Source organism: Trematomus bernacchii, unplaced genomic scaffold (assembly GCF_902827165.1).
Source record: "Trematomus bernacchii unplaced genomic scaffold, fTreBer1.1, whole genome shotgun sequence".
Lineage (NCBI taxonomy): Eukaryota > Metazoa > Chordata > Actinopteri > Perciformes > Nototheniidae > Trematomus > Trematomus bernacchii.
In genome coordinates this window covers 5,027,083-5,046,054 of record NW_022987839.1, presented here as the reverse complement: position 1 = coordinate 5,046,054, position 18,972 = coordinate 5,027,083, and the positions used below count along the sequence as shown (strand labels likewise).

Below are 18,972 nucleotides of genomic sequence, written 5' to 3'. Positions count from 1 at the left end.
GGAAGTGCGCTCCAAAATATTTGTTGATCTTGTTTATTGGTAGGCTATTTATTATTTTGATATTATTTATTTAAATGTATCATTTATTTTTGTATTGGTTTTTCAGTTTAATTATACGTTCAGGGTAATCAACAGTTAAAAAGATACTGTTCAAATTATTATTTGTTTTAAAGTTCAATAAATGGATGTTTTCAAAGTCAATGAATAATCGTATTTTATAATCGTGATATCAATTATTGACAAAAATAATCGTGATTATGATTTCAGCCCTAGTGTGTGTGTGTGTGTGTGTGTGTGTGTGTGTGTGTGTGTGTGTGTGTGTGTGTGGTGTGTGTGTGTGTGTGTGTGTGTGTGTGTGTGTGTGTGTGTGTGTGTGTGTGTGTGTGTGTGTGTGTGTGTGTGTGTGAGTGAGTGAGTGAGTGAGTGTGAGAGAGAGAGTGAGAGAGTGACAAGAGCTATATTCAGAGCCCTGCTGCCTTGGCTACAATCTTTCATCGTTGCCAGTTCTTATTATACATCCATGGTCAAACCATGGATGTATAATAAGAACTGGATACAGCGTGGTAGGTGGGGCCTCAGACGCTGTCCCAGTTTTACTGTCAGACCACGTTGTCCCCAAAATGGCGTCGCACCGGGGGAGCTATGCTTTATTTAACTTCTGTTAGACAGCTATATGCCATACATTTTTGCATACATTCACAGTAAATATTTATTCAGTATGATAGCTGTCTAACAGAAGTTAAATCCATGTCTCACTTATTCTGACAATGTATTTAACCCCAAATAAAACAACCCAATAAAAAGAGTTGTTAAATAATAGTGAAGTCACGTTGTAATAACAATAACTAATCTCTCTCGGTTCTTTTTCTGCTTTGCCAAAAGCCACTGTGTCAAGTGTCCTATTAGAGTTGCCGTATGTAGTTGTCCAATATGGCGGACCATCTCGCACATGCGCAGTACAGATCGGGCAAGGGGACAGATCGGGTAGTGACAGTCCCATTGCTCCCTGTCACTACCCGATCCGTCCACCTGCCCGATCGGTACTGCGCATGTGCGAGATGGTCCGCCATATTGCACAACTCCGTATGGCAACCCAACTAGGACACACACACACACACACATAATATATTTATTGTTGTGCCTTTTTATTTGCTCGTATTATGATGGGATATGGTTTAATTTAGTAAATGGTTGTGCGTTGTGTGTGAAAAATGTATATATCTAAAAAGTGTGTTGGTGTATGATCACATTTGTATATGAAAATGTCTGAAGTTAATAAATACATTCTCAGTGTTCAAGTCAATCACTGACGATGCTTACGATATCATAAAATCTAAGTGTTAATGATTGTCAGTAGAGATGGGATGGCAGAAGGTGCTATATATATATATATATATATATATATATATATATATATATATATATATATATATATATAATTCCAAAGCTGGTAAAGACCTTTCAAATTTAGCAATAATAGTCATATAAGAAAAGTACTGATCTAATAACAGAGATTTGTTATTGAATCAACTTTTTGTAATTTTATTTCATTTTAAATAAAATGAAAGACATTCACAGTTAATGTAATTAGATATACATTATTAATGCCATACATTTTTAAATGTAATTAGATATACATTATTAATGCCATACATTTTTGCATAAATATTTATTCAGTATGATAGCTGTCTAACAGAAGTTAAATCCATTTCTCACTTATTCTGACAATCTACTTAACCCCAAATAAAAGAACCCAATAAAAATAGTTGTTAAATAATAGTGAAGTCACGTTGTAATAACAATAACTCATCTCTCTCGGTTTTTTTAGTTTTTTTGTGCTTTGCCAAAAGCCACTGTGTCAAGTGTCCTAGTTGGGTTGCCGTACGGAGTTGTGCAATATGGCGGACCATCTCGCACATGCGCAGTACCGATCGGGCAGGTGGACGGATCGGGTAGTGACACTCCCAACTCATTTCCCTGCTTCTCGTGGTTACCTTGCGTCTCTCCATGCTTCCCTGGTGGGAGGGACTAAACGCAGGGAAACGACGCAAGTGAGGGACGCAAGGATTCCATTTAATCGACCTGAGACGCAGCCAATGCATCCACAGAGCGGGAGATGGGAGGCGGGGCTTAAGAGAAAACTCTACTGCGCATGCTCTGTGGGCCCACATCCGGGTACTTCTGCTCTCTACCATGATCTCAGGCAGTCTCCAGTTCTGGTAAAACATCCTGCAGTCGGACTCTCTATCAGCTTTCATTAATATATATCTATCATATATTAGAATATAACCCGTTTCTCTCGGGAGAAGAAGAGACGAGAGGAGCTTTAGAACAATTCCACCTCTTCACCCGGGTCCTTATTTGCTGTTAGCTGCTTCATGCTAGGTGGCTAATGCTAGTCGGTGTACATCAACAAACCGTAGAACAACGAGGAGCAGAAACACCGGGTAATACTGAGTACTTTTACTATAATACACTGTGTACTTTTACTACTGATAATACTGAGTACTTTTAGTACTGATAATACTGATTACTTTTACTATAATACCGAGTACTTTTGCTACTGATAATAATACTGAGTGACTACTACTACTCAGATCTTGTACTTGAGTAAAAGTAGCATCAAAATATAGTCAAAGTACCAAAAGTAATAATAAACACAATTATCATTAACATATAGTTAACGTAGCAAAAGTAAAAGTAGTGATTGTGCAGATTGGTCCATTTCAGAATAATATATATGATATGTTTTATAATTATTGATCATTAAAGTGTTCTCAAAGCTGGTAAAGGTGCAGCTAGTTTGAATGACAATACTGCAGGGTAGCAGCTTGTGACTTTACTCCAGGTGGAACTAAAGTCTGATTTAAGGGTTGATTATATTTCACATCATTCATCCAGATCTGTAAAGTAACTACAGGTATTAAATACATGTAGTGGAGTAAAAGTACACAATTTACCTCTGAACTGTAGTGGAGTAAAATTAGCATACAATGTACTCAAGTAAAGTACAAGTACCTCTATAGTTGTACTTGAGTAAATGTACTTCCCACCTCTGCTGTTGAGCTACTTCTTAACTGTAGATTGGTTTTGTGTTGACTGTAGTGTTAATACTTATTTCAGAGACACAGCAGGAGAAGGAGCACTGAGAGCAACATGGAGGAGAACAAAGACACCCCCAGAACTCTGGTCAGTGTTCACTTCATCACAATGTATGTAGTGTCTCTACTTTAAAGAGTTCTCTCCTGCTGATGTTCAGGTGTATATCAGTATGCAGTGTTTCCCCTAGGATGGAGTCATAGCAGCGGTGCTAAGGCATGCGGGCCCAGCATAATGTGAGCGCGGAGCGCGTGGAATTTTTTAGTGTGTGCACGTGCGAAGTGCGCCCCGCCAATTTGTTTCTATGTGTCTGCCAGCACAAGAAAGGCTCTTGAGGCCTAGTACCAGGGCCGGGTCTAGCCAATTTGCTGCCCTAGGCGAGATTTTATATATAAAGAATAAATAAAAAATCTCTACAAAAGACAAATACACTACAAAAACAGAAACTTATTGACATAGGACGTCAAAATGGCTTCAAATGTATTCAGTATTGTATGAACATGTTTGAATTGGGGGGTGGACGTCACATCTTCTAAGGGGGTCCGGAGGTATGCCCCCCCCGGGAAGATTTTTTTGAAAATGTTAAAGTAAAATGCTTCAATCTGGTGCACTTTGAGCACACAATTACTAGAGACCTGGGGCCTCATTCATAACGCCTTGCGTAGGATTGACGTAGGAAGGTTGCTTACGTAGTACAAAGCACAAAAATAGGTACATAAATTTTCCGCCATTTTCCGATTCACAAAACATTGCGTACCGGCGAGGGAAGTGCGTACGGCACTCCCTACGCCTGTTTCCCTTTATAAATCACAATCGACTCGTAACGCCCATATTTGCCTATACATAGTCAAAGAAACGCCCATTCATTCATTCATTTTGACTGACTGCATGAAGAAGATCGCAGGAAATGACGATAGAACAGCTAAAAAAGACATCTCACACCGTGTCAGATTTAGGTTATTGTGGGGAGGTCGAGATAAATCATATTGTTTGGTGGATGCAGTTTGAACCAGAGTAGCAGCATGGAGGTCGGATCGTCACCAAAATAAATAAATAAGTGGTCCGAAAAAAGTTAATGACAAAAAAAATACACATAACCTTCCTTAGGCAGTGTGTTTGTCCCGGGGACAGGAGACACCCCCTTGATGAGAAACTGTAAGAAATGATCGGGGAATCCCTCCGGAGTGGAGTCATGACGACTGGATCTGAATTATTTTTGTTGTATTTGGTGGTTTGTGTTCCAGCTGTCGATCAGCAACTATATATCCATAATCCACCAGTTAAAGGAAATACAACTAATGGATTGTGTTATATTAGCTGTACAATTTACCACATATGGTGTTCTTAGTTTCCATACCTCCTGTGTTTTGCGAGCTACTTATCAAGTCTTGGCAAACGGCATAAAACACGATTAAACGTGAGAGTATATAAAACCATGCTCGTATCTACAACCTATAGAAATGCAAAACGGCGTCAGTTTAGACATAATTCTGTCCTCCTGCTTACCGCATCATTTATGAGAAAACATTTCATAACATTAACACAACATATTCGAGGTGGTTTTAAATAGCATATCCGTATTTATTTATTTCTCCAAGTTATGTTTTTGTGTGCACTGAGGAGTTTCAAACAGGCGTTTGTTTAATCATTTAAAGATTGGCTTTAATCAATGTTTGAAAATGAATTCTTCATATTTGATAAATGAGAGGTAACATTTTATTTATGGTATTATTTCCACATATTTCTCTCCATTCTTACTTCTGCCAACGGTGTCGCAGTTTCTCGTCTCTCCCGTTGTTGTGCTTAGTGCGTACGCATGGGTTAGAGTTTGCGTGGAGGACAGCACATTTTCCCGTCAAGTTAGTATTTTATAAATCGCAAACATTGCGTAGAAACTGGCGTACGCCATTTTTTGAGCGTATATCCCTTTATAAATGAGGCCCCAGATCTAGGGGGTACAACTCTAAAACACCCATATGAAAAAGATCGGTTTACATTTTAATAATCAAATAAGTATATGAACATAACCAATAACCTACCATAGCCAATAACAAATAAATGTAACTTATTTTATTTTTGTTGTTCATTCATATCTTATTTTACCAGTTCACATTTATTTATTTATGCATATTTTTGTATCTCTCCAACTTTAAACGATATTTTTTGTTTACTGTCCTATAGTATACATTGGAATGATTTCAAACTTGTTTTTATTTATCCTAATAATTATAAAGGAGTGCCTTGGAAATATGTGTTTACATAATTTGTGGTCAAAACGTTTGAGACCCACTGAGATAACTTAAAAACTAAAATTAACTATCATAACACTCAGAGTCCTTTACCCCACTGAGCCTCTCAGTCTGACAGGAGAGCTCTCCTCCACCCTGGAGTCTCCACCAGATTCTAATAACGACAGCGCCGGTACCGGTGCGCCCTCTCTCTCGCTCGCTCCCACGCTCGCACTTTGGCTGTGAGCTGCGGGCGCCAGATAAACCAACATCCCCCACTTTCATCACTTACAGCGCCCATCGTACAGGGCAAATGAAAAGTGTAACCGGGGTGAAAAGGGTGTTACATTTACATCTGGCGCCCTAGGCGACCGCCAACTATGCCACAAATCGGCCCTGCCTAGTACATACAGTGTCAATGTCTCAAGATTTAGCAAAAATACACCTTTATTGAACATACAGTAACACAAATACTACAAATCCACATAACAAACAATCAAAAATGAAAAAGGGTCGCCACTTATTATCATTATTTTTGGGTACCTGTCTGGCGTCCCCTGGCAGCGGCGCGCATATTTCAGCAGCGGCGCTGCGCCGCCACTATTTGTATATAGGGGAAACACTGGTATGTAGTGTCTCTACTTTAAAGAGTTCTCTCTTGCTGATGTTCAGGGGCCTCATTTATAAAGCCTTGCGTAGGATTCACGTGGGAAGGTTGCTTACGTAGGACAAAGCAAATAAATACGCACAGACATTTTCGGATTTATAAAACACTGCGTACCGGTTTCCCTTTAAAAATCACAATCAACTCGAAATGTGGCGCAGCTTTTGCGGGCTTCACGTAATGCCCATATTTACCTATAAATAGTCAAAGAAACGCCCCGTATTAATATTAATTTTGACTGACTGCAGGAAGAAGATCGCAGGAAAAGACGACAGAACAGCTAAAAAAAGACATCTCACACCGTGTCAGATTTTGGTTATTTTGGGGAGGTCGAGATAAATCACATTTATTGGTGGATGCAGTTTGAACCAGAGTAGCAGCATGGAGGTCGGATCGTCACCAAAATAAATAAATAAGTGGTCCGAAAAAGGTTAATGACAAAAAAAATACACAGAGCCTAACCTTCCTCAGGCAGTGTGTCAGTGTGTTTGTGCCGGGGACAGGAGACACCCCCTTGATGAGAAACTGTAAGAAATGATCGGGAATACCTCCGGAGTGGAGTCATGACGACTGGATCTGAATTATTTTTTTGTATTTGGTGGTTTGTGTTCCAGCTGTCGATCAGCAACTCTATATCCACCTGTTAAAGGAAATACAACTAATGTGTTGTGTTATATTAGCTGTACAATTTACCACATATGGTGTTCTTAGTTTCCATACCTCCTGTGTTTTACGAGCGACTTATCAAGTCTTGGCGAACGGCATTAAACATGATAGTATATAAAACCATACTCGTATCTACAACCTATAGAAATGCAAAACGGCGTCAGTTTAAAGTAATTCTGTCCTTCTGTTTACCGAATCATTTATGAGAATACATTTATTAACAAGAGAACATAATCGAGGGGTGATCAATAACATTTCCGTATTTATTTATTTCTCCAAGTTATGTTTTTGTGTGCACTGAGGAGTCTCAAACAGGCGTTTGTTTAATCATTTTAAGATTGGATTTAATCAATTTGTGAAAATTAATTCTTCATATATGATAAATGAGAGGTAACGTTTTATTTATGGTAGAGATAATGGTAAGGAGGCCCAGCGGTTCATATATTCTTTACACTTATTCAGAAGAGTGGTAAAGTTTTTAGTGAAAGTACTAAGAAGAGAGCGAGTGTCCTCAATTCCTAAATATTTGAAGCCATCTTGAGCTCTTGTTAAAGAGCAAAAGGCTATGGGGGAGTAAATCGGCTGCAGAGTTTAAAGCTCTTTTGTAAATGTAATTTATAACCTGAGACTTTCCCAAATTGATCGAGGATATCCAGGATATAGGGAAGCAATGAGGCAGGCTCGGATACATATAAAAGCAGGTCACCCGCGTAAAGGGACACCTTAAACTTTTGTCCTTCCCGATCAATGCCTTTGAAATCCTTACATAAACGAAGTGTTGTTGCCAAAGGCTCAATTGCTAGCGCAAAAAGGAGTGGGGAAAGCGGGCATCCCTGTCTTGTTCCTCTTCCAAGGCGGAAGTAAGTGTTATTAGAGATTATAGCAGCCAGGGGAGAGGAGTAGAGAAGTCTAATCCACGCAATTAATTATTTTTTAAAGCCACATTTTTGGAGGGCAAGGAATAGGTATCTCCATTCAACTCGGTCAAAGGCCTTTTCCGCATCGAGTGATATTACTACCTCTGGGTCTGGAGACCGGGCAGAGTGGACCATATTAAATAGTTTTCTCAAATTTGAATACGAATGTCGGTTCTGGATTAATCCTGTCTGATCAGGAGATATAATATCTGGAATCATTTTCCAGACGTCTGGCCAGGACCTTAGACAGCACTTTAAAGTCTACATTCAGTAGGGGAATAGGGAGATAGAGGCTTGTCGTAAAGTCATAGGAAGGGAGCCTGAAGAGAGTGCTTCTTTAAACATTGTCTGAATAATTGGTGCTAGTTGAGGGGAAAACTTCGGAAGTTGAAACATCTGCGCTCAATTTAATGTTTTGTTCCTCTGACACAGAGAGTAACATTTTGAAAGAAGACCTCAGAGTCCTCATTACATTCTGAGGCATAAAGGTTAGAATAGAAATGCAGAAAAGCTTCATTTATGTCATCATGATCTATCAGGGTCTCTCCTGTATGTGACTGAATTTCAGTAATTGACCGAGCGGCAGCTGTCTGACGAGCTTGCAGGGCCAGGAGCTTGTTTGCTTTGTCTCCAAATTCATAGACATTATGCCTGGATTTCAAAATAAGACGCGTTGCCTCATCAGTAGTTAGAAGGTTGTATTCAGTTTGCAGACGCTCCTTATAAAGATCTGGGGTTGGAGTTAGAACATATTTCGAGTCAATAATCTCGATTTGATGAGGTAAACTTTAAGGGACTCCCACAGTGTGGCATTAGAGATTTCAGGGGAGGTGTTTTTTCCTAGAAAAAAATAGATTTTGTCCGAAATTAATTCAACAAAGCGATCATCTGATAGTAAGAGGATTGAGTCTCCAAACTCTGTTCGGAGGGGGTCGATTTGGAAGATTCAGTTCGAGTACCATGGAACTATGATCAGATATAACTATGCTATTATATGAGCAAGTCTTAGCCCTGGATAATAGTCTATTATCAGGCAAAAATAGTCTATACGGGTGTAGGTATGGTGCGCGTTGGAGAAAAAAGAGTAAGCTCTATTGTGGGGAAACTTAAATCTCCATACATCGGAGAGGGCACAATGGCTCATAAAATCCTTCACAACTCCGGCTGATTTTGAGGGGAATTTGACGACCTATCCAGGGTCGTGTCCAGTACAAGGTTAAAATCACCTCCCATAATAACAAATCCATTGTCAAGTCTAGGTATTTTAAAGAATAGTTTCTTAAAAAAACTACTGTCATTGCAATTTGGGGCATACACATTTACTAAAATCACTGGGTTAGCAAAGAGCTGCCCAACCACAATAATATACCTTCCATTAGGGTGACTAATAATATCCTTTGAGTGGAAATAAATGTTCTTGTTAATTAATATGGCTGTTCCTCTAGCTTTTGCATTGAACTTGGAATGAAACACTTGATCAACCTAGTTTCGTTTGAGACCATTAACATTGATATTACACAGATGAGTTTCTTGTAAGCAAGCTATGTCAACCTTTAGTTGTTGCAAGTGGGACATAACCCTCTGCCTTTTATTTGGGATATTAACTCCTTTTACATTCCAAGATACAAACTTGGTAGGGTTGTTGATCATCCTAGTGGATTTACCTGCCATATAAACCTAGGATAAGAAACAAAAGTCCTGGCTGAGAAAAAGGAGAGGAGCAGGAGCATAGAAAAAACGGGGAAAAAACTAACTCTAAACCTGTAAACTCTTACCCTTGTGTAATAACTCACTTTGTGCTTGTTTGGCTGTGCACTACACTACAAGCTCTGACACCACAAGAAAGTGGAAAAAAAGGATTTAGCAATGAAAAGTAGTAATATGAACTTGCTAAACCATTGCTTCCCGGGTAACAAAGTGACAATGTGGGGAAACCATCCTAAACTATTGGCCACAAACAATCAGCACGTCCTTAGCAACAGAGAAAGATAATTAATGCAAAAATCAATAGGCGGACAAAAAGTAGGAACAGCCCAATAGCCTAGAAAATCAAAAGTCACCTGATAAGGCGAGCAACGCAACGTATCAGGGATCACTAGGACATGCTTATCAACTCTCATAACTCTGTAACAGCCGACCGGACAGCTGTATTTTGAACCTAACTCTGCCGGTAAGGGAGACTCGACAGCTTTTTATCAGAAGAGGAAACATAAAAGCCCGAGCAAGATGAGTGTGTGCAAGAATATGTGCTCAACCAGAGTCAAAAACGAACTTAGCAGGTACCATATCTGGTTGGTATGATGATAGAATGAATATTAGTAACCAATTAACAGTTGAGCAGCAATAGCAATATGTAACTGTTACCTCCTGACGAGTAGTTCGTAACATTGTCTTATTTTCGGAGCACAATGCTCGTAAGCTACGAGAGATGATACTCAGTGTCCACTTGCCGGTCGGCTTAATTAGCCTGCAGCTTAGTTCACTTACCGGCTAGTCCAACAAATCTAGTTTGCAGCAGGTTGACGGCACTCCAAAAAAGCAGCAGCTTCAGCCTGAGAATTGAATTCGTGCCTCGTTCCGTCCACAACAACCCGGAGTTTAGCGGGGAAGAGGAGGCTGAAAGCGAGCCCGGCGTTTCTCAACGAGGTCTTGATGGGAGTAAATGCGGCTCTCTTCCTGGCTACTTCTGCACTGTAATCCGCATATATGTGAATCTCTGCGCCTCTGTACATCAGGGGACCCTTCTCCCGTGCAAGCTGCATTACTCTTTGTTTCATCTGGAAGTGGTGAATGCTGGCTATGAAGGGACGCGGTGCGCCGTCTTGTCTCCTCTGGACGGCCAGCCGGTGCGCTCTACCCACGGTCAAGGGGCGAGGAAACGCGTTGGGCCGAATATTTCAGCCAGAAAGGATTCAATGAAAGTAGTTGGACGGGCACCCTCAGCTTGCTCAGGTATACCTATTATACGAATACTCCTGGATCTGTTTTCAAGGTCGTCAACTTTCAGCTTCAGTTGTTTGTTCTCCTACAGTATATCAGCCAGTGTAAACTCCACTGTAGTTATTCTTTCTTGAAAGTCGTTCATTTTCAATGGCCTGGATTGTCTCATCGTGCCTGATTATAGCTGCGTGGTTGGATTTTATTTGTGCTGTCAAGCTTCCGGTAATACGCTCTTCCATGCCGGTGAGTAGCTTCTGTATGTCAGAGAGAGACAGCGTCGGGTTGCCGACCTCGCCATGTGCGGAGTTGTTGCTAGCTTGCGATGTTATCCCACAGTCCTCCTCGTCTCCGCCGTCGCTCTCATTGTTGTCGCTTTTCTTGGTCTTCTTCCCCATGACAAACCGCGTACAGTCGACACCAAGTCAAAGTCACTCTTCCAGATGCCGGTAGCCTCTCCTCCCGTCATCACAATACGAAAACCCCAAGGACATTCCACAGTAACAATGGCTCAGGCACTTAATACTGTTTTTGTTTGCCAGCTCCTGTAATATTTTTAAAAGAAGAGACACTACACACTGATATAAACCCGAACACCAGCAGGAGAGGACCCTTTTAAAGTAGAGACACTACATACTGACACACACCCGCAGGCCTTGCAAGTTTAGATGGGAAATAAGACGGGGCAAAGACAAGTAAATGTTAAATGGTGACAGAGCTCTTCCGACTAGCAGCTTACTCCGCCATTCGCCAAACCGGAAGCCGACTTTTTGTTTTTAAAGTCAAAATTATAATTCAGAAACATTTAGATTCTTATAAGAGTTTGGAAAAATCTCAATATTGAAAACATTTGTAATTCTAAAACATGTAAATATAGAAAAGATTACAAATGTTTAGAATAATCAAATTCAGAAAAAGTCAGATTTCTGAGAAAAAGTAAGAATTCTGAAAATAAATGTATTGTGAAAAAGAAATACAATATCAGAATAATATATATGATATGTTTTATAATGATTGATCATTAAAGTGTTATCAAAGCTGGTAAAGGTGCAGCTAGTTTGAATGACTTTGTATACTGCAGAGAAGCTTGTGAATTTACTCCAGGTGGAACTAAAGTCTGATTTAAGACTTGATTATATTTCACATCATTAATCCAAAGTAACTAAAGGTATTAAATACAGTAGTGGAGTAAAAGTACACCATTTACCTCCGAACTGTAGTGGAGTAGAAGTAGCATAAAATGGAAATACTATGCATACAATTCTGAGAAAAACGTCAATATTCAGATTTTTGTTTTAAAAGTCCAAATTATGAAAATTATAATTCAGAAAAAATCAGATTCTTAACCTGTTAAGCCCTGAGCCTGTTTTTCAGGTCTCAGGCTCGAAAATGACATTCCCAGAACAAATGACCATATCTTCCCTTCTAAAAGGGTTAAATTAATAATCTTTTTTCTCAAAGTAATGATAAACTTGTGAGTTGGATGTAGAAAAGTCAGAATCAATATAGATGTATTTTATTTTAAAGAAAATTCAGATTTTACATAGTAAAAAAACTGTAAATTATAGTGTCCGTCCAAAAATTATTTTTTACTTTTAGTGAAAACCACCCTTGGATGATGGGTTAGTAGACTAAAAGCTTTAGGAATCCAAAGATACCCTGTATCAAGATTGATGCAAAACAAGTGACATTTGACCTTTTTAGAGAGATTTAGCAAAAAGAAACCACTTCTGGGGTCATTTGGGTGGATTTTCCATATCTCTGGCCCCCCCTTGCTCGATTTTGATGGTTGACACCTCTTTCTGACCGTTAGAGCCAATAGAATCGAAGGGGGAGTCCCCCACACACACACGTTGTGAAGAGAAAAGGTGGGGGCTTCGCGCATGTAATTTTCAGAGTGAACCTATCTCTAGCTTTGACATCTGGAAACGGAAAAGCAGTTTTAATGCTTATGGATTATCAGAAATCATTTCAAAGGGACACAGACACATTAGATTAACCTATGGCTTAACTTCAGCAGCGTTATTATTGTTTTAATGCCATTGAAGACCACTTTGGAGAGACTACAGAGCCAAGGTAAAAATGTTAGCATTTTTAGCTACCTAGCGTCACCTGTTTTGATGTCCGTTTTTGCTTATAACGTCGCAAATACGTATAATTCAGTGGTAATGTCGGTGTCAATCGATTCTGTGTCACATCACGATGTGAAACGATGTGTTGGATGTGGTGAAAAGATAAATAATAAGGTTTTGTGAGTGATTTTCGGTGCAGTAAGGCGCTCGTTGCTAATTCAGAGGCTCAGTGTTAGCATTGTGGGTTTTCTTTTGAAAGAAAAATTAAAATGATCAGTTAGATGAGTTTCTTCCCGTTACATGGATATAAAACATTCAAAGTTTTATTAAATGAACATGCCCTCAGACACTGTTTCCTGCAAGATGTTGCGGCAGTGCCCCGGTACCGGGGTCTCTCGGGCTTAACAGGTTAAGAGTTTGGAAAAATTGCAAATTGGAAATAATGTGTAATTCTGAAACATGTTAAAGGTAGGGTAGGTAAGTTTGAGAAACCGGCTCGAGATACACTTTTTGTTATATTCCATGGAATGCTTTTAACATCCCGATAGCAATGAATATCTTAAGTGCTTTGACAAAAAATCCATAACAAAATATCCTCTGTGGAAGCCGTAATACTGTAAAAAGTACGACCAGTTATTTTAGCCGGGCCGGCTAAAATAACTGGATGGCCTACCTGCCTGTCAGCCTTCCATCTGTGCACTAACTTATCTCGTGCCCTCATTGGTCATGTGCGCGTTCGTGTGTTGGAGGAGGGGCTCTATAAGGAAGTGCCAGATTTTCTCCGGTTGTGTATTTTCAAATTCTAGCGATCTCGAGCCGGTTTCTCAAACTTACCTACCCTACCTTTAATATAGAAGAGTAAAAAATGTATTAATAACCAAATAAAAAAAAGTCAGAATTCTGACGTCTGAAGTAAAAAAATTACAGTTATGGGGAAATAGTAAGTATTATGAAAATAAATGTATAATGAAAAAATATACAATATTATTAAAAAAGTCACAATTATGATAAAAGATGTACGAAAAATCACTTCTGAAAAATGTAACAAATTCGGAGAAAAATCTGATTTCAATTAAATTCAGAAAGAAATACAAAAATCTGAAAAGTCTTTGAAATAAAAGAAAACATCAAATTCGATTAAAGGTGGGGTAGGTAATTTTGGAGAAACCAGCTCGAGTGCGCTAGAATTTGAAAATACACAGCCGGAAAAAATCTGCCACTTCCTTACAGAGCCCCTCCTCCAACACACACGAACGCGCACATGACCAATGAGGGCACGAGATAAGTTTGTGCACAGATGGAAGGCTGACAGGCAGGTAGGCCATCCAGTTATTTTAGCCGGGCCGGCTAAAATGATTGGTCGTGCTTTTTACAGTCCTACAGGCTTCCACAGATGAAATGTTTTGATGGATTTTTTTGTCAAAGCACTTAAAGCTCCCATGTCATGCTTTTCCGGTTATTACCTGTCCCCTTGTGTGTTATGAAGGTTTTTATGCATGTAAACGGTGTGCAGAGTCAAAACCCTCAAAGTACACCCTGTAGCGAGTAAAACTCTAACACAGAAAATACCTCCCCAAAACGCCTCGTTGGAGATACATCACTGTCACTGTTCAAAATGGACCAATCCGGAAGAGCTATGGTCACACCCAGCGGCGCTGGCCGCACCCTCTGCCAGCCTAACATTTACTGTTAGAAGCTCTGGTTCAGTTCACAATCGATCCAGTCATGCCAATGCCAAGGAGCTGTTTCCTGAAATGTGTGGAGAAATCTGAGCTGTTTGTCCTACCGACGGAAGAACCACGACGAAGTCAGTGGTTGAAATGTCTTTTTAACACTGTTCCTTCAGAGGTTCGAAGAACGTTACTGTGTGCGCGGCATTTCACAGACGAATGCTTCCAAAACATTGCCCAGTTTGAGGCCGGATATGCACAGCATTTGAAACTGAAGGACGATGCTATTCCTAGTTTGTTTGGACCGTTTGGAGCAGGGGAAGATTCGGGTACACAACCTGTAAGTTTGCATTGTTATTTGTGTATTTATCAAACAAGACTGTTTAAATGTGTAAACTGTGTCGGACTGCTAAGCCATTTACACAGTGCTAACTGTGCTAACTAAGTTGCTAGCGTTTCTATATATCAACTCTAATATCAGCAGATGGCCTTGCATACATGTATCTCATAGCAGGAGAATGTCTGCATTCACACACGAAATACTCATAGACAGTATACTCCGGGTGATTTGCCGTACGGTCAGTCGCAAAACGTAATTACATTATAGCTGGCGTAGCGTGTATGCTACCGAGCTAACCAACGGAGCTAGACATGGGTTTGCTCTGGAATTTTTTTTTGTTATGCCAGCTACAATGAATGTAGCAGACTACCCGTATAATATTGCAATTGTAAACACGTTCTTGCTAGCCTAATATGAATCACTAGCTTTTGTTCATAGTGGTTTTATTACACTAAACAAGCCCAGCTTACTGGGCTAACGACGTTGCTAGCGTTTAAATATATCAACTACAATGTCAGCAGATGGCCTTACATGTTTGTCATGGCAGGAGAATGACTACAGTCACACACAGAATACTCATACAGTATACTCCGGGTGATTTACCGTACATTGTGACAGTACATGTACATACTGCATGTATAGCTAACGAGGCTAGCTATACATGCTAGCGCAAAACAATGTATTCATGCCAGTTACAATGAATGACCGAACGTAGCAGACTACCCGTATAAGATTGCAATTATAAACACGTTATTGCTAGCCTAATATGAACCACTAGCTTTTGTTCATAGTAGTTTTATTACACTACATTATAGTTGCCGTTCCTCCGAGCTAGCGTTCATATCGTGTTAGCTACCAAAGTAAACAAAGCTAGGTTAGCATATTAGCTGGCAAGCTTACTGTGTTCATTAGATAGATGGATTAGATAGATCCACACTCCTACCACAACTACTACTAACAAATCTAAAACAACTAAGTTTCTCTAATATTTTGTGATTTGCATTTGATTTCGTCCAGCCAGATCCTGCCGGACAATACATGACGGGACTACCACACTGATGCATCGTCCTAAAAAAGCCCCGGCTGCGATAGGCAAGATGCCGACAACGGGGAGGAATTGATGATATACCGTGTATATATGTATATTTATGTTCATTTTGTACATTTCTAAAAATAAAGTTTAATGGAAATACTTAGTAGGCCTATCCTTTCTTCCCTGAATTATTTGCTCCTATAACATATCATTCATATATAGCAAACCATGATTTGATTTCTCATCAAACAGTAGTAGTTTATTACAGGTAAAAATAACTTACTCTTTGTTATGACCGGCTCGTAGGCCACAACGGAAAGACAAGGAGACATACACGAGTTTACAAAACCACGGCACATTTATTGTGGTAAATGCAGAGATAGGTGGTCGAGGGGAGAGGATCGCCGAGTTCGTCCTTCTGCAGCCGCTTTGGAGAGAGACAGGGGCCGCCGTGTGACTCCGGGCAGCTGGGCTTAATAGCACCTCGGCTCCGGCCAGGTGTCCGTGATCGCGCTGATTAGCCTCTTCAGCTCCACCCCATCGTAAGACCTGCAACACACCTGCACAAAGGCCCTGGGGCCGTCACACTCTTCTATAACAACAGTTGTAGGTACAGTTCGGTTAGTTAGCGTATAAAATATACGGCTGTACCGACGCCATTATAAGACTGATGTTCCGAGAGCGAGCCGAAAAAAGCACTGTTAGACATGGGCGGAGCCTCTCTGGTGGTTGACTAATCAGAACAGAGTGGCTGAGCTGACCAATCGGAGCACACTAGGCTCACAGGGAGGGAGGGGCAAGAGCTCCAACGAGTCGTTTAGTGGAGAGAGTGAATACTGCTGAATACACATACTTTACAGAGATGCTGTATGCGAAACCAATGTGAGTTTGGAAAATTGCACAGTATAAATCTATTTTAGTATACCTCAACAATGTAATTATGATCAGTGGAAATGGCCATGACATGGGCCCTTTAAGATATTCATTGCTATCGGGATGTTAAGAGCATTCCATGGAATATAACAAAAAGTGTATCTCAAGCCGGTTTCTCAAACTTACCTACCCCACCTTTAAGTATGATTTGGTCATATAAAATCAAATGGGCTTGTTTCATTTTTGTAGATCTCTGCACGACGGCCTCTCACTAACTCTTTGTCTCTCGCTGTATATTTTAGGAACGGAGAAGAAGAAAGCAAACCGAACCTCACATCTGTGACCAGTGTAACAAATCCTTCTCAACATCTAATACTTTAAAGATTCATCAATGCATCAACACTGGAGAGAAACCGTACAGCTGTGACCAATGTGGCAACACTTTCAATACTCCATTTGAACTTCAGTCACATTATCGTATTCACACTGGAGAGAAACCATACAGCTGTGACCAGTGTGGGAAAACCTTTGCTCTGAAAGGCAACCTTTCATCTCATCAGCGAATTCATACTGGAGAGAAACCCTACAGCTGTAAACAGTGTGGCAAACAATTTACTGAGAAAGGTCACCTTCAAACCCACCAGCGAATCCACACTGGAGAGAAACCGCACAGCTGTGAAGAGTGTGGGAAAACTTTCACTACTTCAAGTAAACTCACAATCCATCATCGTATTCACACGGGAGAGAAACCATACTGGTGTGAAGAGTGTGGGTCAACTTTCACTACATCAAGTAAACTCAAAGTCCATCATCGTATTCACACGGGAGAGAAACCATACTGTTGTGAAGAATGTGGGAAAACGTTCACTACATCAAGTACACTCACAGTCCATCGTCGTATTCACACAGGAGAGAAACCATACTGGTGTGAAGAATGTGGGAAAGCCTTTTCACAAGGTAGTCAACTTAAAGTCCACGAGCGCACTCACATTGCGCCGTTTTGAATAACTTTGAGAGCCAAGCCAGCTGTTACTTCTCCTAATGTCCTGATAGCTGTATTGTTATACACTCCTGAACAAATATCTGAAAACCGGGTGGAGAATTGACCAGAATTCCCATTTCGTACTGGTGGATCATAACCAGGTTGTAAGTAGAGCTTCAAACAAGCCCTAGCATGATAGGTTTCCTTTAATTCTTCTACGAGTAACTATGCTTTTGTCCTTTGTGGGAATTATTTAAAATTCTCTATTTAGTTTTTCTCATTTATTTTGTTTTCTCATGACTGCGTGATTTTTGCCGTCTGCTTTAATATCTGAAGCTGTGCACATGTATCTTGTTTTGAATTTTTTCATTAAATGTTTCAACATAGATATGCTTTGACTCATAATTCTTAATCAAGAATCAAGGTTTCTTTCCAGCTGTTATTGATTTTCAATAGAATAAATAAAGTTAACTCATCAGTGTTGCAAACTGTTATACTTTTCATATCCTGACACTGTTTGAGTTTAGTTCAAATAGCGAGTTTAAACTTTTCCATTTAGATTTAATATAAAAAATCTACATTTATCAATTTGAATACAAAAATGTGGGAGTAGTTTCATAAAGTCCATCTTTAAATCTCCCACAGCCCTCTGCAAGTTTACAAAAGAGAAGGGATTTAATTAACTCTTTCAAAATGAAATGTATTTAAATGTTCCTGTATGAAACCTCTATAAAGTCCTATATATGTTGAGACATTTTATTAAAAAAACCGTTTTGATCTTTTACATTCATTTCTTAATATCGTCTGTATATATTATACTTGCTATTCAATTATCTGTTATATCTGCAGTTGCAATTTTCGTGAGCATCGAGTTCAGAATGTGTGTTGCCCAACATCGTATTTGCTTCATGTGTGTAACTTTCACTGAATAGTTTTTATTCCAAATTTTGGTTCAATGGAAATATTTGAGTTGCTTTTTTGTTACTTTTTTTTGTATTTACTTCAGGCGATTTTCTAAAAACTAAGACACGTTAGGTATGAGAAGTGATAAAGTACATTTGTGACGTTCTTGTTTTGTTTGAATAAACATTGTTCGTGTGAAACTCTGATATAATATTATCAAATGTTCTGAACATGAAGTCAAATAATGAACATCATGTTCATTATTTGACTTCATTGTTACAGCCGTTAGTTTTCTGTATTTCTGTGTTTTCTGCTGTAATAATCTCATTTTTGCTTCTTTTGAATATGTGGCCCTTCAGCTGAAATGCTCCTCTCGAGCTCTGTTCCTAAATATCTATAGACCACCCAAATACTGTGCAAGCTTTTTTGATGACTTTACTGAACTGCTGTCTACAGTGTGTGTTGACTTTGACCGTCTAGTCATTGTTGGTGATTTTAACATCCAGGACAGAGGGGCTACATAACTCAGTGTTTCCCCTAGGTTTACTGCTTTGGGGGGGTGCTGCCTGAGCGGGGGGGGGGGGGGGG

General features: G+C 39.7%; 1 protein-coding gene across 1 annotated transcript; it reads left to right on the top strand.

The window, feature by feature from the left end:
* The first annotated feature begins 2,204 nt into the window (after positions 1–2,204).
* LOC117500245 (gastrula zinc finger protein XlCGF49.1-like) lies at positions 2,205–18,593 on the top strand. The gene is made up of 3 exons (XM_034153046.1): positions 2,205–2,447; positions 3,124–3,189; positions 16,802–18,593. Exons 2-3 carry the CDS (start codon positions 3,157–3,159, stop codon positions 17,501–17,503), a joined length of 735 nt encoding a protein of 244 aa, XP_034008937.1. The 5' UTR covers positions 2,205–2,447; positions 3,124–3,156; the 3' UTR covers positions 17,504–18,593.
* The last annotated feature ends 379 nt before the right edge of the window (positions 18,594–18,972 follow it).